The sequence below is a fragment of the Leuresthes tenuis genome, unplaced genomic scaffold (assembly GCF_036924035.1).
Source record: "Leuresthes tenuis unplaced genomic scaffold, fLeuTen1.0.hap1 SCAF_20, whole genome shotgun sequence".
NCBI classification, from domain to species: Eukaryota; Metazoa; Chordata; class Actinopteri; order Atheriniformes; family Atherinopsidae; genus Leuresthes; species Leuresthes tenuis.
The window spans coordinates 21,105,484-21,132,035 of record NW_027325374.1 but is presented as its reverse complement, the minus strand read 5'-3'; the positions used below and the strand labels follow the sequence as shown (position 1 = coordinate 21,132,035).

The 26,552-nt window shown below is 40.3% G+C and overlaps 1 protein-coding gene across 1 annotated transcript in view; it reads right to left on the bottom strand.

The window, feature by feature from the left end:
• The window catches only part of dnah9 (dynein, axonemal, heavy chain 9), a 137,145-nt gene that overhangs the window by 104,619 nt on the left and 5,974 nt on the right, over window positions 1-26,552 (bottom strand). The window contains exons 6-30 of the mRNA XM_072373573.1: window positions 24,283-24,516; window positions 23,985-24,152; window positions 23,444-23,560; window positions 23,189-23,339; window positions 21,735-21,849; window positions 21,541-21,609; window positions 18,605-18,731; window positions 18,118-18,264; window positions 15,790-15,898; window positions 11,549-11,790; window positions 11,232-11,367; window positions 10,231-10,427; window positions 9,878-10,140; window positions 9,636-9,797; window positions 8,582-8,804; window positions 8,255-8,421; window positions 6,620-6,763; window positions 6,299-6,458; window positions 4,998-5,153; window positions 3,721-3,853; window positions 3,345-3,622; window positions 2,876-3,006; window positions 2,643-2,769; window positions 2,087-2,236; window positions 1,485-1,610 (exon numbers count right to left, since the gene is read on the bottom strand). Coding sequence (XP_072229674.1) covers window positions 1,485-1,610; window positions 2,087-2,236; window positions 2,643-2,769; window positions 2,876-3,006; window positions 3,345-3,622; window positions 3,721-3,853; window positions 4,998-5,153; window positions 6,299-6,458; window positions 6,620-6,763; window positions 8,255-8,421; window positions 8,582-8,804; window positions 9,636-9,797; window positions 9,878-10,140; window positions 10,231-10,427; window positions 11,232-11,367; window positions 11,549-11,790; window positions 15,790-15,898; window positions 18,118-18,264; window positions 18,605-18,731; window positions 21,541-21,609; window positions 21,735-21,849; window positions 23,189-23,339; window positions 23,444-23,560; window positions 23,985-24,152; window positions 24,283-24,516 — 4,032 coding nt within the window. The remainder of the gene's footprint in view (window positions 1-1,484; window positions 1,611-2,086; window positions 2,237-2,642; window positions 2,770-2,875; window positions 3,007-3,344; window positions 3,623-3,720; window positions 3,854-4,997; window positions 5,154-6,298; window positions 6,459-6,619; window positions 6,764-8,254; window positions 8,422-8,581; window positions 8,805-9,635; window positions 9,798-9,877; window positions 10,141-10,230; window positions 10,428-11,231; window positions 11,368-11,548; window positions 11,791-15,789; window positions 15,899-18,117; window positions 18,265-18,604; window positions 18,732-21,540; window positions 21,610-21,734; window positions 21,850-23,188; window positions 23,340-23,443; window positions 23,561-23,984; window positions 24,153-24,282; window positions 24,517-26,552) is intronic.

Sequence of the window (26,552 nt, the reverse complement as noted above, 5' to 3'; positions counted from 1 at the left end):
ATGGCCACAAGGTTTAAATTTAATAGACGAAATTAACATATAAAATAGGACACATTCTGGCTTTATGTGTTGATAAAGGCTAGTTTGGCTTAAGTGAGTCACCTGATGAGATGCTTAGTGGACTTGAGCAGATAAAAGAAGAAGGATTTATATATTGTTTTGTTAACTGCAGTTTAAGCTATTCTGAAAAGATAATAGAATTGAACTATTATCAGAATTTAGGTGGTCAGGATGGACATACAGTGCCTGTGAAAAGTATTTGTCCAAGTTGATGTTTTCACTGTTGTGTCGCATCATAACCTGTACTTAAAATTGGTAAATTGGTAAAAATTTCTAAAACATCAAAAAGTGAAAAGTGGTGAGGGCCATATGAAAAGTACAGGAGTACTTCAGGAGTACTTCAGTACTTCAGTTAAGTCCACTTGTGTGCAGTCGAAACACTACATGACTTCTCTGTGACGCCACAACGTAAGTAACACAACAAAACCTTCCAGACAGCTTGAAGGAGTGGGAGCTGCTAATTCTGTCCTGAGGAATCTGGCCAGTGGCCACACATTCCAAGCCTATAGAGATATACCACATGAGACTTGCAGCTGAAGTTGCTGCAAAGTATTGACTTTAGTGTGGTGAATACTTGCATGCTCATTTTTTTTCAACTGATACATACCCCTAAAAATCTCATTCCAGATTGTAATTCAACAAAATGGAAAAGGTCCCAAAGGGGGCGAACACTTTTCCAATGCACTATACATACCGATTGTTGTACTCTCTTTACTTCTCTATATTGAGCTCTATAAAAGTTAATTAAATGCGTTTGCTTGTAAAAATGATAACACGTGTCTTTAAAACTGAACCCCTGACTGTGTCTGTGCAGCTTACACTGAGTGCAGACACTGGAGCCAATGACCCACAGGCTGCGTACTTCCAACAGGGCTTACTAATGATGATGTTTTTTTCCCCCATTACAGCGCCATTTCACCATTTAAAAACAGTGGAAACACGTGTTGCAGGTGGTGTACGTGTTCTCTGGCTCTGAACTTTTCAGTTCTGTGCTGGGTATTTACTTAACAGAAAAGTCTGTGCTGCAAGCTTAGTGAATGGAGACTGAGAGACAGAGAAGAGCAAGCAACTAAACAGCATCTAACAGCTGAGTGTGAGGGAATTGTGAAATAATTCAAACTGTATTGAACTTGTCCCAACACGTGAATGCCTAATTTCATACATCAAATAATTACTTTCTGTAGACTGTTAATGGGGATATTATCACAGGCACACGGTAAATTTGTTCATACTCATTCTCACCACTGAAAATATTCAGCAGAATCTGGCTTTCAGCAGTGTTTGCACAGCATTAGTGTGTGTGGAAATATCTGCGAGAGGTACAGGAAGGAATTTGGTGCAGGCCATCAGATGTTAGGTGACTAATGGACAAAAATGAGTGTCGTCAGTTAAATCTGCACATACATCCCACTGAGCCTGTTTACCTGAGCTGGATAGTCAAACAGCCACTGCTCTCTGGGTTTTTCCTCGTAAGCCATTACTGCCTCGGTCATCTCATGGCGAACAGTGGAGCGCATGGTTTCTAGCACCCGGTTCAACCAGATCTCCACCTTAAACAGACCACACAAAAACAGGCGGGCCCATGAATATACATGTAGAAATACACGGCAAACTCTGCCACATGAGCACAATTGGCTCTCTTATCAGTAGACCCTAATGAGGTCATTAATAAGCATTCAAGTGGAAGTGGAGTCAGGCAAATACTATGGCACGTAATGGAAAATGAATGGATTAATGGGCTTTGATATGCAAAATCCCAGGGGCAAAGACAGATTCAGTCTCATTTGTCCGCTTCATTTTGAGTTGTGATATCTGTATCTGATATCTATATGTTTCACCTGCTCTTTCCATCACAAAAAAATGGCAGGTGAGTCAATTTTACCATCTATTACATTTTTCCACTAACAGCTCTGTCAGCAGCTTAATGAAGACAAAGACAAAAAATGTCTTCAGCATTTAGCTAAATCTAGAAATTATGGCTTCATAAATTCAGAGGCATTAATAAAAGATAAACAGTGCATTTTACCTGTCCAGTGCAGTCACAGGACTCATTAAAGGGGACATACTCTTCCTCTTTGCTGTACATGCCCACACTGGTCTTAGGATTTCCCCCTCCATCTGCTGCAAATCGCATCTTAGCCATGTTGTCAAACAGCTTAGACAGATGCCTCTGGACCTGAACACACACAGAGAAATACTCTGTACTGAATTTATACTCGACAAACAGCCTGACTGATATTTTCTTTTTCATTACACACTCTGCATTCTTGCTTACTTCCTCTTAGACAGATTTAGTGGCACATTCTTAACAGTTTTTCTCTGAGGTGGAAATGCAAAAGACAATGTTGAGATGATGGAATGAACACAAACTGTGAGCAACATTGCCCCTTGGTGGCTACTGTAGGTACTACAAAAGTCAACAGCACTTAACTCAAAAGCTAAATGGTGCAATAAAACATATTTTTACAAAACCAGTAAAAAGTAAAAGCTGCATAAAGATAAAGGCGCAGTTTTTTGTCACAGTGAACAGACTAAGGAATTCAATTCAAAGCTACTCCTCAGGCAAAGAGTAGTGAAACCACCTGCTGTGGGTTGGTCCCATTTGACAGAATGTCCAGCAAATCAGCTGAAGAGATGAAGTAAAATCTAGGGAAGGCCAGACGCTTGGTGTCCAGGTACTCCGCCAAAGCTTTTTCACACAGAGAGAGCCTGCAGGAAAATACATCATAAAAGTTTTCACATAGTCAGTGTCATCCATGTGTAATAAGCACAAACCTGGCTACAGTTTATAACAAACGCTCCATTCTCATGTCACCTGCTCTGGATATCCTCCAGTTTGCCAAACAGGCCTGGTTTATTGGTGGCCTCCACTACGTTAGGTGTTTGATGCATGGCTTTTGCCAGCTCTTTGAAATCAGCATCAATCCCCTCAAAGCGCCTGGAGTCCTGTTGAAGGATTTCACAAGGAAGCCAGGAAGGGATTTTAAGTTTCCACAAGAGAGAAGGGAGAATCCAAAGTTTAATAGCAAACATCTGGGCTTAAGCACAGCCTGAACATCATGGGAGCAATTAAAAAGTCGTGTAATCTCAGCTCCTTAACGAGGAGTAAAGGCCAATTAATGAATCCTTAATTAACAGCTCTAACAGTCATGCTATCTGGGTTTTTATGGCAAGGACAAGGGTGCAGGTAAAGGCCTGCATGCACATGAGCTTAACGTTGAGGTATACAGAGCAGTAATAAAGTCACCATGAGTGCCCAAATCTGATTCAATTGAGTGTGTAACCTCGGGCAGCTGTGAGCGGATGTCCTCGGAGCCAATGAAGATGCTTTCCAGGTGGGTCCATGTCCGCTGCACCTCAAACCAGACGGAGATGACTGAGTCTGCCACAGACAGCTTGCTCTGCCATGAAGACACTTCATCCAGGAAGTGTGCAATGTACTTCGATGATATGAGGTTCTGCAGCTGAACCTGGTTATCTTCCAGCGTCTCAATCAGCTCCTCATCGGTGCGGAGCAGAGGAACGTGGGTCCTGTGGTGGGGCTCGTACTGGAACTGCATACCTGTGCAATAAAGTCAATACATCATAAACTCCCAAAAGTATGTTGATAAGCTCTTGTGTTAAAAGCATGATTTAAACCAAATGGCTGCTTCTCCCGACCTGTCCATGTGGAGTTGAGCTCAGACAGGACTTTCTCCATTCCCATCTCTTTTACAGCCTTGTCCACAATCCCTCTCACCTCCTCTTCGAAGCAGTGCAGATTGAGCTGCAGCAGGTCCGCCAGACTGGTCTCCTGCTCACAAACAGACAAGTCAGTACTCCACTTGCAACTGTGAAGGCTGCTTTCAGGGGAGGTTTGCCAAAATATACCAGTACAGAAAGTAAGTAGGATAGAAAAAAAACATCATATCATAGAGATAGTTAAACTATATTAACATTGTGAGGGATTTTGTTCTAATTGAGACTAATCTAATTGTGTTGATTGTCATGTAGTTATTAGGCCTTGTTGATAGGCCCAGGTCACCTGGTTACCTTTTTACTATCTACATGTATATATACATATATGCATATGGTATAATGTATTCATTTGCTTCGTGAATATGAGAACATTTTCTAAGCCCAATTTTTGCCACTGACATAAGCCACTGTCTTACACTTTTACATTTACGAGTTTCTCAAGAGACACTTACAAAACTTATAATTAAAATAGCTATTGTTGAAATTGGGATACTCCACTTAATCAAGAAAAACTAAGCAGCTCTGCCTTAGTTAGTTCTACAAAATAGTAATGTCCTGAATGTCGTACAATACACTGTATGCACCGACAGATCAGGAAGATTTTTCAATCATTTGGTTGATTTTCATTTACAGCAGTCATAAAACTAAGTCACATTACATAGATTGGTGAAAAAGTAAGTCATTAAACATATCATGTGAGCTCTACCGCTGAAGCAGTTCGAACATTCTAATGATCCTTCAAAGCGTTATGTCAAAATTCAATTTGAAAGTCTTTGACAAAATAATTTAGTGTTAACCCTCTTTGCCTGCAGGTAGCAGTCGTGCCGCTGCTGCCACTTTACTTTCCGGCCATAGTTTAACAAGTGTCAAATATTTTCAGCCAAATTTCAACAGAATTCGGCTGTGCCTAGAAGATTGATCTAGCTTTACATTTAAAAAAATAAAAGCGAAGTAGCTGAAGTTCCTGTTGCATAACAAAACTTTCTTTTGAGTATGAATCCTTACTTGAAGCTCTTTGAATTGTTGGAATACTTTTAATCCAATAATAGTTCATGTGTGGAACGAGTTCGGTTCTGGATATGAAAAAATAAAACTGCTGTAAATGCACCATCAATTTGAAAAACTTCACAGGAATTCATCAAAATTGATGTAATTCCCGATATGTCCTTCTCGATTATGTCTCAGAATAAACCAAAAACCTGGTCCATGGTGAAGCGGACTCCAGTGGCGGCCATCAGCTGGTGCCAGTGTCGGGTTCGAATGGCCGGGTTTTGGAGCTCTGCCACAGCCCGGAGGGAGGTGAGGACGTTCTTTACCCTGCTGTCCAGTCCTGTGAAGGCATCCCACGCTCTAACCTATCACACACAAAGCCAGAAATCAATACAGGGACATGTGACACAAACAAAGAAGCTTTAAACTGCATCTCTAGATTTAATTTGAGATTCAAGAAAACTGTTGCAAACATTTATTGCTTCCAAGCAGGACATGTAACCATCAGCAGCAGTTGAAAGTGGAATCAGCTTCTTCTGAGTTGAGCAAGGCACTTAACTCCTTACTTGGTCTGCCATGTTCTGACCATATCTTTACTGCTCCTGCCGACTAAGTTTCATGCTCTCCAAGACATCCACAAGAGGGATTTCCGTATACCGAAATGACAAACTGTCATCTGAATGAAGGACTTAAACTTTGGCATCTTAAACATGTTTAAAATAGTTTTCTGAATTAAAAATGTGAAACCAAAAATTGGTTTAACATGAAAGAGAGTCGGTATCTTTTATGGATGTGATTTCACACATGCACTGGTATGGATGGTGTGGTGGCTTCACAGCAAGAGGGCTTCAGGTTTGAATCCCAGCTGTGTGGAGCTTGCATGTTCTCGTCGTGTATGCGTGAGTTCTCTCCTGGTTGACTGGTGACTCTAAATTGACCCTAGGAGTGAGTGTGAGTGTGCATGATTGTGTGTTTGTCTGTGTGTGGCCCTGTGAGACAGTTGGGATAGGCTGCAGCCCCCTGCGAACCTAAATTGGATTAAGCGGCTATAGAAAATGAATTATAGGACTGTGGATATGTGTTGTCACACCTGGAACTACTCAGGAGTGTGGGTGGAGTGTGTTGTTCACAGCATATCAATTTTCACAATATATTTCTGTTGGCAGAGAGGAGTTTGAAGTCGCAACTGTTGTCAGCGTGCATACTTGCTCACTGTAAATGGGTGGCTGCAACACCATTGTAGCAAGGACAGCCCTTTGAATGCAAATGTTGCTGACCTCAGCACTGGAGTTTTCCCTTTGGCTGTTGCTCATTCAAATGATTCAGCATGAAGATTATTAGCTCTCCCTAGCCATAACAATGATCCTGCAATCCTGGCCAAAACAAAGATGACATAATGAAGATCTTTGTGCAGTTAATCAGTCAACTCCAGGATTTCACACGAAACACATTACCCCAGTGAAAAAAACTGCTAGGGGTTTACCTGTTATTTTTCAGATGCACCCCTCACCTCTTTATCCAGCCCCCGGATATCTTTAGAGAAGCGTTTGCACACCAGTTCCATGTCCTCCACATTGATCTTTCTCCAGGGAGTCGTCCTCCATGCTGCCATGCTGGATTCCACCAAAGTAATCATATCCCACAACTCTTTCAGTAGGCCCACCTCACGCCTGGGGGGGAGTAGGAAAGTGGACAATCAATCCAGAATGAAGACAGCAACACTTCTGATGCACATTCTGAATGTGAAAGAGCATCTCTGCAATAACAGCTCATTAGGTCCAAATCTGGCATGGACGGGTGGTGTTTTCTTCATTGCAGGTTCAGGCTTTACCTGCATTGTCGGAGCTGTTTGTACTCTGAGATGGTGACCTCGAACAGATTTGCAGATTCCAACAGGGAGGCCATAACCGCCTCCCGTTCCCAGATCTGCCAGTGGAACTTATCCAACATCTGGTAGGGGCTCTTGCTGTCAAACCTGGACACATGAGCACACACAGGCACCCATCAAAATACACATACTTACATAGGCTCAGTATAAATCAGGATGTGTTTGGGTAATGAGAGGCAGACGTTTTACCAAACGTGACTTGTTTGCAGCATACGCCTGTCCAGAGTCTGCAGAGCTACCTTCATACTGTGACAATTAACAATAACTTCCAAGACATTAATGGAAAAATAATCACCAGGTTATTAAGAGACCAATTACACACATAACTAATCTGACAATTAGACATTGTGACGAAGCATCTCTCCCTATGAATTAATTATCATTATGTTAAGATTCAATTAGCCTTGCCGGATGTGAGGGCCTCAGGATAACAATTCTGTGTTATCATGTGAGGAGACGAGGAAGGTGACATTCTTATCTTTACAAAGGTTGTTACGGAACAATAGGCAAACAGGAAATGCTGTTGCCCTCACCAACTAACTTTGTCGACATTCCACCACAAACCTCCTCATAGAGCCCGTCATATAATGTTTACATTTATATTCACATTCGATCAACCTTGATAACAGTTCATTTCAAATTTGTGGCAGAGCGAGCAGAATATTTCTGAAAAGAAAACATACAGAATCATACAGAACTGATCCCTCTCAATCATCTTCTATGACCCACTTAAGTTTTTGCTGATGCATTTCGCTGCAGAGACCCTTTCCTCTTCTCGTTGTGCCGTGCACTGGCACTTTAAAGGCTGGACAGAGTGCATCATACCAGCCAATGACAGCTTGTGGGTGTGAGGGCAAACAAAACTGGTTTAAATTTCTGTCTTGTGACTTTTCTTTCCACACTATCTGTGTACCGGAACATCAAATCTGGCAATGCAGCACCTACCTGTGTGACATGTGTATCTGCTCTCCAGAATATAGCAACGGTGAAGCAATCTCGATTGATTAAAAATGATTTTATTTATCTGTTTCACTGTGACTGTGACTGGCTGTCTGCTGTTCATAGCTGCTGCTTCACATAGTGCAAGGCAGCAGTGGTCAAGTCTGAATGCTGTGTTTGCAAACAGTAACATGAAGGTAGTTGCTTGGTCTGACTTTATTTTTACCTACTAATGAATGTCAATCAATTATTTTTTTATTACAGTAAAGCAGCAACAGAAGTTGATTATGTTTTAACAACTCTACATTAGTTAGGCTAAATAACTGTGTTTATAATACAATCACTGCTTTTATTGCAATACATTCATAGTCTGCTTTCTACTAAAGTGCCTCTAATTAGCTTTTATGAAAGTCTAAAAATCTGACCAATAATAATAACTGTGTTTCTGTTATCCTTGCTATGTGCTTTGACAAATGAAATATAAACATTTAATTGTTATCGTTGCCAAAAATTAGCCAGAATGTCTGTATTGGTTGTACGTCTTCATTTCTGTGAAACACTTCAAACTGCCTGAGAAACATTTCAAGGAGCTCATAAAAAATGTTTCCAGTCAAACTCAGAGGATTAGATGTGTTCTACCTGAAGGGCCCATTGTTGCGGAAGTGTTCCCTAAAAGTGTGTTGCTCAACATCGAATGAAGCACACTTTCGGCGTAGGCTGGCAACCTCGATGGCCTGCAGAGGAGCCACCTGCTGTTTGACCAACGTCGCATGTTTTTTCACATTGGTCCACTTCTCTGGCAGCTCCTGCAGACAGACAGACAGACGGTCAGATAGAGAGAAAAAAAAGGCAGCGAGGTGAGCAGAAGAGCTCACACCAGAGATTAGTGACTGGAGGTTGCAGATAAAAAGAAGAAAAATGGTTTAAAACATAGCAAAGAATGTGTGAGAGTAACTCAGTCCTTACCGCTAATTGTTTGTAAACCACCTCAGGAAGTTCCTGTTCATAAACCTTCAGCAGAGCAATGGTTTGTTGCAGAGGCTCAAACATGGTGTCAGTCGTGTTTTGTCTTTCCTTAACAGCCAGTAAGTGACCGATGACCTGGACCAGACCTCTGTAGTCACCTTCCTCCACCCGCTGGCCCAGCCCAGCTTCAGTTATAATGATGAACTTCTCTAGATCTGACAGACTGGTGACAGAAAAGATTGTAGAATCTGCATATTCTCTTTTCTCACTATCACTTCCACAACCTTAAGTGTATTAACAGTGGACAAATATATATTCATAAACCCACTCAAATATCTTTATTTTTTCCAAAACAAAATAGTGAAATCTTCTGCAGTAAATCAGCCCCTCCCTGTTTAATGCAAACACACCAGATCAAAACGGTAAGACCTCTTTATACGTCACCAAGTAGGTTTAACAACTTTTAGACCTTTTTACAAAAAAGCACCTAAAAAAAGACAAAAATGTAGCAACCTGTTATACAAACTTTAATTACTTTCTGTGTAAGACTATCTGTCCCTCACGCTCCCCTCTGCTTCACACACGTTTGAAGGAAAGCTCCAATCACTGTATTACTGATAAAAATACAGATTTATTTGTGGTGGCCTGACTACTCGACCGCAGACTGTTTAATAAGTGGCAGAATGAACAAGGATCAAACTACAGATGAAAGGCATTCTATTGCAACATCAATACCACCACAAGGATAATCTTTCTGAGACTTCATCAATTTTAGCACCGTTTCTATCCAGATCCTAATTATTTCTGGGAAAGTTCAACTCGACCCAGCTGGACTTAAATAGTCGAGATTTTTTGTTCTCCCACACACATAAATCAATCCCATTAACAAATATCCTGTCCTCTTGCATTACTGAACACAGAGTACAAAGTATGAGAAAGAAAGATACGGTGTTGGTTTTTCCTCTAAAAGGTAAGTAGTCTCACTTTGGCTCATCTTTTTCTATTAACCTTCTATGAAAATGGTGATTAATTAGCCTGAGGACGCATGCCATACCTGTTGGTTACTAGATCGATGAGGTGCTGTTTGAACATGAGGCTCCATTTTTTGATGATATTGAGCAGGGCACTCTTCATGCTACGGCCATCCACTCTCATCCATCCATGGAACACATGCATCACTTCAAGACTCTGAACCTCCTCATGGAGCTTCTCATAACTACGTCATAAAGATAAACAGTTCAGCAAAAGGAGGGCCGTGCAAAATTGAAATTAAAAAACACAAATACGCGTACTTACCTGTCCACTTGTTCTCTAAAATCATCCAGAGTTGGTGGACTCTCAGGGTTCCTGTTGCTAATATCATCCTCAAAGTCAGGGCTTGTAGAAATGTGGCCATACATAAGAAACCGACGCATGAACTCCTTCCTGTCATCCACATACAGGTAGCTGTAACGCTCCAAAGAGTTGCGAAACTCACAGCACGCTGCCATGGCACTTTGCACACGTTCCATGAGGAGGTTACGCATGTCTGCCAGGTCAGCCATGTCCTCCATGTCAGCCTGAGGGGAAAAGGTCAGAATCCATGTGGCACATTACAGAGCTGTAACCTCCATATTCTGATGCTCATGCTGCATCAAACCGGCTCGTACCTGGTAGTGGGGAAATGGGCTGTGATGGGCGAGCCGCGGCACCAGTGTGGACATTCTGAACACATCATTGATAAGACTCTCCACCATCTCAAAGAAACTGTCTCCAGCTCCAAACTCCAGAGAGGGAGTGAACACCATGTCAGGAACCCTCAGATCCAACTGAGCCTCAAACAGAGGGGCCACCACAGCTCTCTGGTCTTTGTTAAAAGGAAAGGACGGGAGATATCAACCATGTTTTCTCATTCGTTGCTGTTGTCTCCTAATGATTGCTGTAAAAATCCACATGCTTTTAATTTCATCACCTCTGTCTAAGAAGATTCCTCAGCTACTTTACAGTCACATTGCTCACAATAACACCTTATTTAAGTGGACATATGACATTGCTAGTCAGGTATTTTTCATCAGTTTGGTGTGTGCTAGTATGAGCTCTCAGGCTATATATTGTATGTTCTATAAAGAGAAAGTTTTTTTTACAAATCAAATTAAGATTTATTCATATGTATATATATGTTTTTCTTTGATTATATTGTTTATCAAAGAGCTTTTAAAGTCACAGAAGAGGCCGAAAATAGAAGATGATTAAGCAGAAGTGACTGAAGGGAAGGAGATTGGACACAGCAGCAGTTTGGAAACAGTCCATCTCATCTTGCACCACATCCCACTCTATCTAAAATGGGTGACAAAACTCATGCCAACAAGCAAGTACACAAGTTATCCATGTCCAAGCTACAGCCAACAGAGGTGGACACTCAATTGACATCAAAAGCCCTGAGGACATGATTTTAAGGAGCTCTCTGGGTCAGTGCTGGTTAAGAGAGGCTAAAGAATCTGAGTGTCCCTAAATATTCTGATATTAATTTTAGGGTTGGCAGGCAACATTTAGGCTTTGGAAAAACAGTTGCAGTAATACCATCAAAATCACTAAGAACCACACATTATACGTAAAAGTGTTTCTTTTGGAGATTTAATTGTGTTGTGTTGTTCAATCTTCATAATCCTACCAGTGTTGTCCAAGAAGAACTTGAGAGAGCACTCGACACTGTTGAAGAAACCGTCGACAATCATATCATCGATATACTCCACATAAGCCTTCCACTCCTCAGAGGACGGCTCAGCTCTGAACAGCTCCTGATTGCTCTGAAAAAAAAAAAAAAGCTCAAACTGAATCATCACATCTACCTCATTTGAAAATTTACAGCAAAAAAACAGATTTCAAAGCTAAACCTAAATGCTGACTTTAAATAACCTGTCAACATAATCAAACGCGAGTGAAAGGAGAAATTCAGTTCAATATGTCACACATTCACATGGAAAGTACCCTGAGAAGGAAGTGGATCTTTTCCCCGGAGGCACGTATCAGACTGTTAAACTTATCAACCCTCTCCATCCTGTCCTCCAGGCTGAGCAGTGCGTCTTTTTTTCCCTCCTTCCTGTCAAACATGGGGTTGGCCCAAGACCTCATGCAGCTCTGGATCTCTTCCACATTGTCTTTGGTCCTCTGGAGTCGACTCTCCAGGTCGCACACAGAGTCACGTAAGTCTTGGATATACTGCCAAACACCTAAAAGGAATGTGGGGTTGAGAGCTCAAACGTTGCAAGAAAACATTCAGAAATTTGTATCAGTTTGAGTTGGAGAATGTTAGTATAGAAAAGAGATAGAAAAGCTAATGTCTGACACCATATTCAACCATTTCAGTGGCTAAAGGTACAATAAGAACACATCATCCCTTATTTGTAGGAGGTGTCTGAAGCCAAAGAACATGGATTGTCTGAGAAGAGAACTATGAAAAGCTGCTTCCAGTTGAACATTCTTGACTGTGTCTTTCTTCGTATCTTCTTGAGATTTATTTATTTTTTTAAATTAGCTTTTTTCCTCTGTGAAAGTAACAGTGGAAAGGAGAACATTGTCTGCATTCCTTTTTCAGGCTTTCATTATCAAGCCTGTTTAGTTACGGTGCAAAAAATGTTTTCACATGCAAAATGGTTCATTCGGTGACTGTTCGCATCCTTTCATGGCTAAAAATGGGAATGAAAATCTAGTTTGAGCAAAACGTAAAAACAATTTCATGATGATTAAAGTTTATCAAAGAGAGCACATGCTTATTTCTGTCTTTGAGTCTCTACCTGAAGTTTTAGCCAAGAAACTTATTTACAGCTCACCCCATATCTCAACCTCAATATTGGGAATTCCTTGGTAGTTCTTCAAAGTACTCGGGACAACCTACCAGACAAGTACCTTCAACAGTGGTGCACTAAGGAGAAGAACTGTAGTTTAAAAGGTAAAGGATGTACAGACATATTATCAATTATATCTTTTGCGCTGTGCACTCAACCAAAAACCCTGTGCTCTTGCATTAAGTTATAAACCCAATACAGGTATGTTTGACGACTGATGACTCTGCATCAAAAGCATAAACTGCCTTAGAGTCCTCAGGTATTTCTGTTTAATATTTTCTTGGTCGGTGTAGCAGGTAGTGTTGCAGCAGGTAGGTTGAAATGGGATTTCTTCAGCCTCAGCTTTGAAAAAGATACTGAAAGTCAAGGTTTACATAAAAAGTGGCACTTTAGAGGAGTGCTGTATATAAAATTTAATCAAGAAAATTTTTTTGCAGTCACCAAAACATCCTAATCACACTCTGTAGACCCGTCACAGTTTAGATCTACTGAAGTGGGTTCATCATACAGAGAAAGAATGAACAGCAAGGCAGCGGCCTGATCAGAATTTTAAGCTGAATGCTCCAAACCCCCGAAATGCTGAAGGCCACAGAGGGCCACATAACTTTCACAGGTATGAATAGGCAGTGTCTTTCATTGTATCCTGGCTGTGGAAAAGGCTTGTACGTGTCCTCAGACCTTGTTGGATTTTCACGTCTAAATCCTCAAAATCTTTTGTCTATAACAGACAGTCGGTTTGGAACTCAGGGAGCTTGCTCAGCCAGGAGAGTTCAAACAGAGTTCTATGAACTGATGTTGTACTTTACCGAACTTGGTGTGCTCTATCGTTTGTGTTAGGGAATACACAAACTGAGACACTGTTAACTAAAAATATATACTGTTTGTTCTCCTCCCGTTTAGAGTTGTAGTTTTAATAAGACCAATCATTTCATGAGCAGTCTGTTCTTTGACTCGTTTGATAAAATGCAATCATTTCCTCAGAGTGAACACATGGGCACTAATACTTGCAAACATGACGCGATCAGCCTTACATGGAATGAATACTACCGCTTCCTACCTTGCAAATTGACTTCCAATATAAAAATGGATACACCTGAATAAACCTACACAATGCGCTCACATAACAAACACGAAGCCCAACATACAGCCGACAAGTGTGTGGCTACTGTAAGCTCTGCAGAGGGACTGTGAGATGTACCATAAACAGTCTTCTCATTTCTGTTCTGTTCCTCTGGGAATCGTGGAGTCAAAGAAACCAACAACACACAGAGAAGCTGGGTGTCAGTCAAATCTTATCGATGACTGAACACCTCTTCTATTCTTATTTCACATGTTTTTCAAAAAGCTAAGCCTCTTTGTCCACATTACACACACACACACACACAAACGCATACGTTAGATTTGCTCCTCTGAACACAAATGTTTCTTCTTTACACATCAAAAATACAAAGTAACTTGTACAGTATTTGGCTATGGAATAAATATTCTGCAAAGGCAGGTGAAGTCAAAGGAATCTGATGGAACAAACATGCAAACTTTCAGCAGTTCTCTATCTGTAGGAAGAAAAGAAGAAAAGATGACACAGAGATTGACTCAGAATCTACTAGACTGCTTAGTAACTGACATATGAACCCTTGAAGAAAACTCCTGCATTGTCGTGGTAACCAACATGGCCACATCATTATGACAACAAAGTACAGGTAGAGGGTGGACCAAGAAATAGTTCGGTCAATTTAACCACAAGTGAGTTTAAGTAAGTTCAGCATGTGAGTTGTCATAGCAACATCCACCCCCACTTTCGATGCATAGCTCAGGTAATAGCTTAACACGCAATTTTCCCTTTTTGTTATCCATTGTTATGATCAGCTACTTCTAAGATCTAGTTTGTTCCAACTCTTGGTTAAATCTGTTTGATATTTACAAGAAGAGAAATAGTCAAAGACTATTTTATTCGTTACCACCTACATCAGGAATGCACACAACACTTGCGCTGCAGTTATTCCAACTACTGATTTTCAGTTCTAACTCTAATAAATTGATTACTGTGTAAAGTCTATAAATGTTTTGCCTCTTAAGAAATATTGTTGTGATGGTTACACCACAGCTCCAGCGCTGTAATTACATTCCAGCTGATATTTGCCAACTCCATGGAGTAGTTACTATGTACATACTGAATGACAACGAGGACTGTGATTGGCCAGCTTTGGCTGCTTATTGTATCTAATGTCAGTGCAATTCGTTGGAAGTTTTGACAACAGTGTAAAAGTTTCATAAAAATGTACTAATGAGCACAAATAAAAAAATAAAAGAAAGATCTAAAAAACGTTCCGCATGTTGTGACTGCTGCTCTCTGTTACAGTGAATCAAAGTACAAAAATAGCAGCCCAGTCTCACCAGTAACTGTAAAATAGGAACATTTGTCCACATTCAAAATAACCCAGTTGCACTTCAAAATGATGAGATCACACTGTGTTGGTTGGCAGTTTGTGTGATGTAGCATCGCATCTCAAGACAGGAATCTCGACCAATGAGTATGACACTATGTAGACTGTGAAAATGTATAGTTTTATCACCCTAACCATGTATTTTTGAACATTTAAACCTAGCTGAGAGTGAGGTGGGAGTAAGATAGAAAAGTAAGTAATTGTGCTGGTGGGGATTTGAACCAGTGATCTGTTAAAGATCAGAGGTTTAACACCACCCACTAACCTCTCCTTCCCCTCACACACAACTTTTGTCATAGTCCAAAGTGCCATCTGTCGACATCGCTACATTAAATAAAGTATCAACATAGTCACAACAGAGGTGGAAAGAGGTGGAGCTGCATCGCAGTAGAGAACTGAGAATGGAAAACCGAAGTATTTACTGCTTTTACAAACTTTTGTGTAAATTGCTACATATTTTTTCCGTGGACCAGTAAACATATTTTGCAGTTATCATGAGATTGGATTGCAAACACAGCCGTGGCAGCAGTCCTTACCAAGCAAATCTTAAGCTTGCCATATTAGACCGTTTCACATCATTTATCAAATAATTCAAACGCAGTCCAATAATTCTCCTAATAAAAATGTTTAATTCACATCTGTGAATTATCCAGCAGGACAACAGGTTTAAAAACGCTGTTGATTTTAATTAAAGGGGACATTTTCAAATGTTAAGAGCACTACAAGAAAAAATGTCTCATTACTATATCATATACCTACTTCGTGCTGTGGTGGAGAAAAGACATTGTATATCTCATATATACCCGATGTAAACTACAACAGGAGAGAGCAAAGCTGCAGTACATGAAAAAAACAAAGCTTATCCTATAATGTAGGTAATCTGACCATTAAAAATGAGGCATTTGAATGTGTATCAGTTACTTATCAGTTAAGGGCAGACCTTGGCTTTTCCAGTTCAGACTGTCTTCTGCCTTTCTGAGCTGAGCGTCGATGTCCCTCAGCTGGCCCTGAACCAGAGGACGCTCCACATCGAGTGCACAGTGCATCACCTGCAGCCAGTAAGTACGAAGCAAAGACATTTCTGATGAGATTTTCATCACCCACTAAGTGTTGCGAGAAATATCACTTTAATATCTGCACCAGTGAAAAACCACTCAGAGGCCTAAAGCGCCAAATCAAGAAGCTGTCTTTAACTATGTCACTATTTCAGCAGCGTTCCATGTTGCCATGACTTAATTGGACTTATCATTTCTGCTACCCGACACAGTAAACTGCTGTATTTTCAAAATATAAACTCACCCTAATGAGGAAGATACGATACATGTTGCTCAGCATAGTGGGAGCTATTGTCTGTGTGGCAAAGTTAATTACAGCCGTGATTACTCACATATTGTTCTATGTTACATCATAGAAACTGCAATTTCACCCTGTGCTCACATAGAATGTGATGGTGTCTGAGGTCGACAGGTATATCTTATGCACAGATTCTATTATTCAACTGTCAGTGAATAAATACACAGAATTTTCACCTTCTTCAGCACAATGTAGGTCTTTTACTTAACAACAGAATGACAACAGTTATTCAATAGGTTATTTCAGCAGAACGCATTTGGCTCACATTGCTATTTTTACTTTTATGAAACAACATCAGAAAGATAAACTTTAACAAATGGGTTAGGGTTAACAGATCTTTAAAGTTTAGGTAGTGGTGGACCGATTAATCAGTAGGCCAAAAAATCTGGCTGATTTAGCTTTTTTAGGAATTAGCTGAGGCCTGACTGCACTATAATGGTAAACAGGCAGTGCACTGCAGTATTGTTGCTATGGAAAACATAAAGAGCTCAGTATGCCATACTGGCCCTTGTGTCAATTATTATTATTATTATTTATTTGCTACCAATGTTACTGATCAACATGTGTTGATGGTAACTTTCAGCTCAAAGTATTGTTGGTTGGTTTTCTAGCAATGAGAGGTCTTGGAAAACTGGAGGATTGATCATTTGATCGTTAAATGGAGTCTCATTAAATAGTGAACTATAACAGAAAAAATATTCAGTCACATTGAAATTGCTGCAGGTCAACAGGAGCTGCTGATGCTGCAGGATGGAGAAAGTCACCTCACTCAGTGAAGAACAGGCTGACTGGAACGAGCAGGCAGGCAGTCATTTTCCTTTGACTTTCTAATGTGTTGCATTTGTACTTTGTTGCTGCCATGCATGTCTACAAGTGGTATTATGTACTTTAGATGATAGAATATTCAATTTCACATTGAGGAGCATTAGTCTAAAATTGCTTCACAATATCTAGATGTAGTTTTGCAGATTGCTGAACCTTTGTCCATCTTTACTTCTCCATGAGGTGCTCTTTTTGTACTTAGTCATGTTGCTCAGAGTGAACACATGGGCACTAATACTTGCAAACATGACGCTATCAGCCTTACATGGAATGAATACTACCGCTTCCTACCTTGCAAATTGACTTCCAATATAAAAATTAGTTGCAACATGTTCCTTCACCTATTTTTTTTTTACTTTTCCAAACTTTAGCTGCTCAAATCCCAACTCTTTTTAGATGCTGCTGCCTTTTGAATTAAAATGAGCTACTCTCGCATATAAGATTTTCATTAAAAAAATGTCTCACTTTCGAAATTTTACATGTTTTATACAATTTACTGTGAATATAATATTGGTTTATGGGATTTGCAAATCATTGCATTCTGCGTTTACATTTTACATAGCATTCCCAATTTTTGCAATTGGGATTGTTAAAAAAATCTGCATCATATATCAGCCATTGGCTGTCCTGAATACTAAAGATCAGCATCAGCTTTTTTATTCAAATTTAAAAAAGGTTCACTGCAATGACTAACAACATGAAAAATGATTGTTGCGTTGTGTGTATAAGGATAGCAATGTCTCTAAAGACTTAATCTTTAGCTAATTAATCCATTCTGATATGTGATTTGATAATTATTGTATGACTGAGGATGTGTCAGACAGCTGTTTCCTGCTCTATGACAGGGGAGGTCTGGGGAGGTGTCGAGACCCAGAGTAGAAAACCGGCTTTCTACAACAGACAATTTTGTGTTTTCAAAACACAATTCTAAAAGTTTTTTTCACACTTGACAGAACAAACAATAAGTGACGGAGAATTTAAGGTAAGTCAATCAATGTAAGTGTCAGATTTGACACCAGAGCTCCATCTGCTGACCACTTTGCATCGCAGACCAAACAGCAGTTTAAAAACTTTTCGCTGAATCTTAACCAACCTTATTGTATCGGACAGCAGTGAGTTCGAGGTTGGCCACATGCTGCCACAGCTGCTCCCTGATGGAGTAGATCTGCACAGCAGTTTCTGGTATGGCCTCAATGTGCCTACCCTCCAAATACTTTACTTCTCTGAGTACTGACGTTAGCTGGAGAGAAGTTGAAAGGTACATTATTAGTTCTAACAGACATTGTAAGTAATTTGAAAGATCAGCTCAAGTTTTCATCACTACAAGCTACAGATATTCTTGGCAACATCTTCATAAACCCACTTAATCTAAAACACACACACACACAGACACACACACACACACCACACACCTTAACTATTTGCTGAAGGCATTAGCAACAAAAGGATTAGGCTGATACCACGGTAACAAATCCCTACCACTCTGTTCTCTATTATTCTAAAGAAAAGGACTACAAGCAGTGACATATTCAGATTATTCATCACTTTTTTCCCATAGCATGCAGGCTTAATGTAAAAACCTGCAAGCTGAAGTTGACTGAGATTAGCTGAGTGCCCGGGTCTCTGCTGATTAATGGCAAACTGAGGTTGTACTGAGAGCTCTCTCCCACGGTCTCTGTCCATGTCTTATACAGGCTGGTGGAGTATCTAGAATACCAAACACAAAGAATATAATCTGCGATCACAATCAAGCAAAAGTTATTATCACAGAAAAACAATTTCACTTTTACCATCAACACTGTTTCATATTCCCATTAACAGGGGCTGTTTTTTTTTATTTCGCAGAGCCACAAGCGTGAAAACTGCTGGCATCAAGGAAATTAACATAAGCAACAAAACAAGCAGCTAAAAGGCGTATGATTGAGCCATTTTCCCAAACCTCTGAGGTTGTAAACAGAATGAGAGGCGTGATTCACTTGTCCATATCAAGCAAACAATAAGGGCATAGGGAGCAGAGTGAAGGAGTGTTGGATGCGGGCGTGGGGGGGGTAATATGAGGATAAACGCTGATTCATCTGCAAGAGGTAGCAAACAGACAAGATGTCAGGGCTCTGCACAGCTATATCAATCTGTAAATAGCCACAATTATGATGAGAACTTCAGTGCGCACTGTGTGCTCCTTATTGGATTTCTGCTGTGAGCTTCATTTCCTGATAGTGGCACCGCAGACGCAGAGGCAATCAAATGCCTTGGTCACAGCCATAAATCATGCTGCATTTTGTCTGTAGGGGTAATGAGTGAGGATGCCCGTCCTGTTCCTGACTCGAATATGTATAATAATAGTGGCATTCATCGGAGGCAACTGAGATGATTATGACTGCGTAACAAGGGCTTTAATTTCTGATGGGAGTAAATTGGGGGCAAAGAACTGGTGCAGTTCATCATCGCATTCCAGTGGTTAGGGAGACGTTAAAGCGGAGCACTGATATTAAGCCTGTAAAGCATAAAGAGTGGGCATATGTCTGGAACTGTACAAGAGTGTCCGCTTGTGTGCAAATGGTGGTGTGAATCACATCACAGTTTTATGCATGATACATTTATGAGACTGTAGCAGTTCAATCTTTGTTTTTTACATTTGTCCATCTGCAAAGCATTAATGTAGAGTGTACTACTGGCCTTTTTCACCAGTTTGTCCAGGCGCCTACAGTTTTTGTTTGTAGTGCAACTTCCCCAGCAGACAACGGCATAGAACAGTGCACTCTTAATGACAGTGTGATAAAACATGCACATCATGCTGACATTGAAGGATCTGAGCCACCTCAGGAGGAAGAGACAGCTCTGGCCCCTCCTGTACACTGCTTCTATATTAGCAGACCACTCCAATTTATTATCCCGGACCACCCCCAGGTATTTGCAGGTCTCTATCTCCCCTCCATCAATGCAGACTGACTGGTATGGAGTTTTAGATATCCTGAAGTCCACCACCCACTCTTTGGTCTTGGTAGTGTTCAGGAGCAAACTGTTCTTTTTGGTCCAGCCATTGAAGGACTCCACAAGGTCCCTGTACTCTTTCTCCTGTCCACCGCGCATACATACCACAACAGCTGTATCATCAGAATACTTCTGTATGTGGCAGGAATCCGAGTTGTACCTGATGTCCGATGTGTACAGGGTGAAAAGAAAAGGAGCCAAAACAGTACCCTGCGGAGCCCCAGTACTGCATTCTAGTGATAAGCCAAAATGTAAATTTTATAAACTGCATCTGCAATTTTATAGCAAAGCATTTAGCCATCAAGGAGACTGATGACTGGTGAAATAAAAATGGAGCAAAGAACTAATATCAAATATGGATGCACCAAATACCTAAACACACGACTCCATCTGCTGCAGTAGCTCTATCAGCCACCATTGCAACCAGACAACTTTCTGTTAACATGTTAGCCATATCATCTTTATAACATGTTTTTTTTCTCTTTCCTTTTTAGCTTGGACCACAACCACTATAATACGAGCACAGTAACATAAACAGATAAATGATGAGGCTATTGCCCTGTGCGTCCCAGTAAGGCATGTCCAAAAGTTATAAAGGATGACCAACAGTTATACAAGCCCTTTAAGTCCACACTGCTGTTTTTTTATGTATTGATTTATTTTCTTACTGGTCACACCTGCGGCCACTATCTATAATGTATTACAGACTCATTTGGCAATGTATCTGCCAAATTCATTTTGATTTTGTTAAAACATTTTAAAAGGAGATGTAATTCAACTTCTGTTTTGACAACTTTTGAGCTAAGCTGCCTCTCCGGGGGCAACAAAAATTGAAAAAAAACCAAAAACATTCAGAACCACAGTTTCCCTGTAATAGTTTTGGTTCAAATGCCTATCTAATTACCCTATAACAGCAACAACCTAAAAAGAGACTAAACATGTTTACAAAGAGCGATGCTGGGATATAAAGTATAGACATATAAACTGCCCTCTTTTGACTCATGTGGCTCAGTTTGATTCCATACAAACAGTATTTCGTTCCCTATGGGATGCTTTATCTTGCAAGGTTTTTATGTTGCATATGGTCTACAAGGCCATTTTTCACTTGGCATCAGTGAGCAGCGACAGGGCATATGGGATTATAGTAGTCCTGTGAAATAATCTACAGAGCAGTGCCACAGTAATGAGAACATAAATCATGGCCAGAGCTGCATGTCTACATACCATTCCGCAAGGGGCTGCTTCATGAATGTCATGCACTAAACTAACAAAATCACAAATGTTCAGTTAAAAAAAAAAAAGGCACTGGTACAAAATAACACGGGGAAAAAAAGATCTAATTCATAGAGCTAATATCTGACTCATTGTTGGGTTTGTTCAATTTACAGTTTAATATGGTGATGTTCCCATTTCCTCCCAATGTAGTCCCAGGAAGTTTACACTTCTTCTGTCCTTTTATCAGGTAACGCATACATGATGACATATAGCGTAATACTAGAGGTAAGATAACATCCCATATACACACCTATCCAGCAGTTGCATCATCTCCTCATACTTCTGGATGACCCTGACTCCATCTGCAGACTCCAGGCATCTCCAAAGAAGAAGAAAGTTTACAATCTGTGTAAAGTTTATGTTCAACATTCCTCACAGATCAGTGGAAAAACTTGTCCACATCAACTTAAAAATTTAATCTGCTTTTCTAAAAGCAAGACTCACGGGTGTGAGAGTTGCCTGAATTTGGAGAAGGGGACTTGGATGCGCTGCTGTAGCTCCTGGGCCCATCTCAGTCCTCCGGCTACTGCTGGCATATTCTTATTCACTGGGGCTGAGCCTGAAGAAGTCAAACACATGCATCATTACTTAAAATTACACAGATAAAGTACTATGTCAACTTTGGTCACCACTGGGCAAATTACATAAAATATGAAAACACCAAGCCTACATAACAAGTTTAGCTTGTTCAAAAGTTATAGACTATCAACCTTAATTTCAAGAATTTAAAATGGGATTATAGTAACATGTAACACAGTTTGGGCATCCTACTATTATACCTCCTTACTATCTGAACATCCCAATTTTGGCAAATATCCCAACTTGCTTTATGAAACAATGACAACTTTCCTATCCTTTATTCAACTAATGCTGTTCTATCTGAAGAATCAGAATTAGTTCTGGTGTATTTTTGGGTTGTCTTGCCAAAGCTATGCACATATTCCCGATAATATTCCAGTAAATATACTTCATCTGGTGTTTGTTGTCACTGTAACTCATTCTAATTTGAAGGCTTTTAGATGAGTGTCCTGTTCACCGCCTCGTCTCACCTTCAGTAGAAACTGAGTGCAAGACATTTACAATTAGTGGTTGCAGATTTTTTGTGATGTTTCATTTGCCGCACAAACTAAAAGCAAAAATTAAAACAGAAAAATAGAAAAATCTGCCAGGTCACAACAAACCAGCAGGTACACGGTCATTTGCATGGAGTCTTGTGCGCTCCCAGCACTCTTTTCTACTTACTTAAGTATAAGACTCCTCTGAGAGGACGCCCCGGTTGTTGAGTCTAGCTACAGTTATAACATCATATATCCACGTTTTCCGAACAGTTTTCATGACCTATGTGTACATCCTTTTCAAGTGGTCCGTCTAATCAGACCATTCATCAGAAGAAAGTTACTTCTGGATTAACAACTTTCTGTATGATAATGGAGTGATAAAGCATGTATAAGTCTAATCCTGTGAAGAAATCTAAAATATGAAAGCACATGTAGGTGGACTGTGGATATGTGGACTGTGTGTGTGTGTGTGTGTGTGGGGGGGGGGGGGGGGGGGGTGGTTAAAGTCAGCAGATTTGTAAATCTTACTCTTTTTAATTACTAAGTTATAAAATCGAGACTGTTCACAGTTTAATCCTGCTAACAACTTTCAATGTCCTTCAGGCATTTTAATGGATCTCACTGTTCACTGAGCTTAAAGTTATTTCCTTAAGTATTTTCCAAAGTATTATTTGACAGGAAAGCACGCAGAAAGTGGTACAGCAAAGCTCCCCTCCCCCTCATTCAAACATAAAGGGCTAGTCCAAAGAAAAAAAAAGAAACATCTTTATTTTTATTGCTATCGAGCAATGACTTATGCTCCATTAATGTAATGAACACAGGCATTGTTCTCATACTCACCCAGCTCCTTGACAGCCTGCATGTGTTTGTTGTAGAGAAGTTTGCAGCAGTCTAGGTCTCTGTCAAACATGGATAAAAGCAAAGGGTATCTACCCAATGCGTCTACAGCAACTAACGGACGCTCCAGCAGGCTGCCAAACATATCTAGAATCTGCCAACATCAGAGAGGTCAAAGGGCTTAATATCTTCATGCGAATGTGTGTGTCTATTTTTATTTTTTTATCCATGTGAGAAGGAGCGATTATGTTCCCAGACCTTGAAGGTGTGCTCCAGTCCTGAGGCATCATCAAAAGTCTGAAAGAATATAGCTCCCAGCCGCCGGTCTGTGTCATCCACCTTCAGTTTGAACTCCCTCACATCTTCTTCAAACTCCTGCAGGGCAGATACGTCAGCAAGGCCGACAGCCAAAAACACCACACAGTTTTGTGAGCTGACACACAGTCAGCGCAGCATATTCCTTTTCACATCTCACTGACTCAAAGCAGCTCAGCCAATAACACTGACTGTTTCTTACAAGTGAAGTAAATTGCTTTTCCAGCTGTAACTTAGAAACATCTTGGTTAATCTTGAAAAACAATTTGCTCCACAAAAGAAGTGACCAGGCAGCTCTGGGGTTTGCCAGCCTGAGAGGTGTTCAGGGATAAAGAAAAAACTGCTATGGGCTTACAGCCTCGTATTTCGTAAAACCTTTTTGAAAATGAGATGACCTTAAAGTTACTCAAGAAAATGACACTCTATTTTTTCCAGCAGGCAAGTGAACAAAACTCATATACAGAATGATTCTAATAATACTCACAAGGTTGCAGATGTCCAAACAGTCATAGGGCTTCTCTATGAAGAATTTGTAAGTGTCCAAGAACTCTTGGTGAAGAGCTTGGACCTGCTGGCTGAGGGCTCGGCCTTGGATGCCTCCGATCTCCAGCTTCTCAAGCTTCAACAGGTCCAAAGTTGTTAACAGGATGTCCTATAGTGAGACAGAAGGCAACCAAGGTCAATTTCAGTATCCTGGCAAAGAAAGAACCGACTTATAAGGCAAGTTGCAGTAGCTGTCTGGATCCTGGCATCCTGTGATTTCAGGAAAGTAAAACGCTCACCTTAATGGTTTTGACTCTGTAAACAAATCGATCAAATCCAGAGAAAACCAAGAGTGGGGAAAAGTCCCATGGTCTGACCAAGCTCCCATTCTTCTGGTACCGTCTCAGATTGGCCCTACGGTCCTCGTAGGTGCTCCTGAAGAGCTGGAGGATCTCCAGGCACGTCTGCACCCTCAGGAGACTCTCAGATACCTCTCCTCTCAGGACCTCCTCTGGAACTAGATACACCCGGGCCTGGTTGTTGGAAGGTAGAAAAATATGTTTAGCTTATCCAAACTTAAAATAAATCCTTTCTGTAATGACATCAAGTTAGGTTTAGGTTTCACTACTAATCTCCAATCAATGACGTCAATGTTCTGGGCAGAACTACCTGTGGACTGTGTTGATTTAACAAGATTGGTACCAATCTATGCTGCTAATTTATAAATGATCTGGTGCTACTTTAATCTCACACAGACTAAAATAACTTGTTTGAATCAATGCATTTCTTCACCATTTCTATGCAAAAAGCTTTTTCACAATTTCTTTATATCTAGCTTCCCAGGAGCCAGACTTTCTTGTAATCTTTTAAGGTGCTCTTGAGCAGTAGTTGCTCCGGATTTCTGAAGGTCTTTCAAAGTTTGTCTTTGGACATTAGCTGCTTTTTCACTCATTTTCAGTCGTTGTAGCTGACCGTTTTCAGCAGAATGAGGTTTTTTGTTGTTGTTTTTAAGCTTTTTATCACTACCTTATGGAAACACCTAACTCAAGGGATGAACCAGTGTTGTGTCCACACATAACGGATAACTTAGCAAAGAACCAATTATTAATTTTATCTTCAAGCACTTTGTTACTATGAGGCTGTCACAAACACATAATTCTCATCTGTTCCCATTTCTTTAGTATCTATGAAAAATGCTAAAGACACAGTTTGACAGGAATAAAATAATATTTTGCACATCAAGGTGATTTACAAAAAGCTATTAGCTGGAAATATTGTATATCTGGAACCGTATCTGGAAGTGATGTCATGAGAAATAAACTGAAGCAAAGACACAGGACCCAAGAGATGCATCTGGACCTTCAGCTGATCCATCTACTGTTCACTGAGGCCTCATCAGAAGTGGTCTCCATGGAAGAAGCCATTCTTAAGGAAGGGCATCAGGGAGAAAATACTGACGTATGACAAATGACACAAAAACTGAACAGAAAATCAGTAGGAAAAGGTCTTATGGTGTGATAAATCATCCCCAGATCTCAACATTACTGAAGCAGTGTGGGATCATCTTGACAAAGAATGGTAGAAAAGGCAGTCAACATCCAAAGAAGAGCTTTGGGTTTTACTACAAAAAGCCTGGAGGACTATACCTGAAGAGTTCAATTCTAGAATTAAAGACATTTCAATTGTGTTGTGATCTTCAGAGAGCTGATAGTTGGATAGTAGGATGCATTGGAGGAAATTGATTTGTGGCCTCCAACAGGTCCACATTCACAATAAACACTTGTTTGAGAAAAACTCATTGTCTAATATGAATGTAAGAATGTAATTCAATAGAAATTACTTGATCCTGTAAGAAACAATGTGTTGCTGCAAATGTGTGATGAGGAGATGTCTCTGCTTTGCTTTTTTATGCAATCCAAGAAGAAAAAGAAAAAAGCTAAAAATCCCCAAAAAAAGAAATATCAAAAAAAAAACTTTCTCTATCCAAGATTACAGACACAGCCATCGTGAGCAAGTAGTTCCTCTAAGTTAATGTCATGTGTCAACCAGCTCCATCCTGTTTGCCTACCTGTTAATGTACCTTACCTGTTACTGGAGGACTCGACAGTGTCTCAGAGACTGTGGCATTCAGAGAGCACAGCTTATACATTTTTCACCTTATACATTTATTACTTTGGTAGATATTTCAAGCTTAGAAGAATATTGCTGCAAGGACAATTAATGCAAATATTCCAAACTGACACATCACACAGAGTGGTCTTCCTCATCATAACACTGGTTGGTCTCTAATCTAAAACGCCAACGAGCACAGCGGTTCTTAACCATAGGATACAGACCAGCCAAACGAGAATGACTGATCATTTCGTGAGGGCTGTCAATAAAAGCCAGGAGATCAAATATGCCCCAGGTCTGCCGAGCGGCTTCCTCTGGCCCTGGTGGTGTTTCTGGTACAGTACTTATTTTTGACAGACATTTTGCTTCAAACACACACGACAAAAAGGAACTGAACAATGAGAAAGTTGACGGCATGAACAGTGAAAAGCCTCAATGACTGAACAGACAGAGAAAG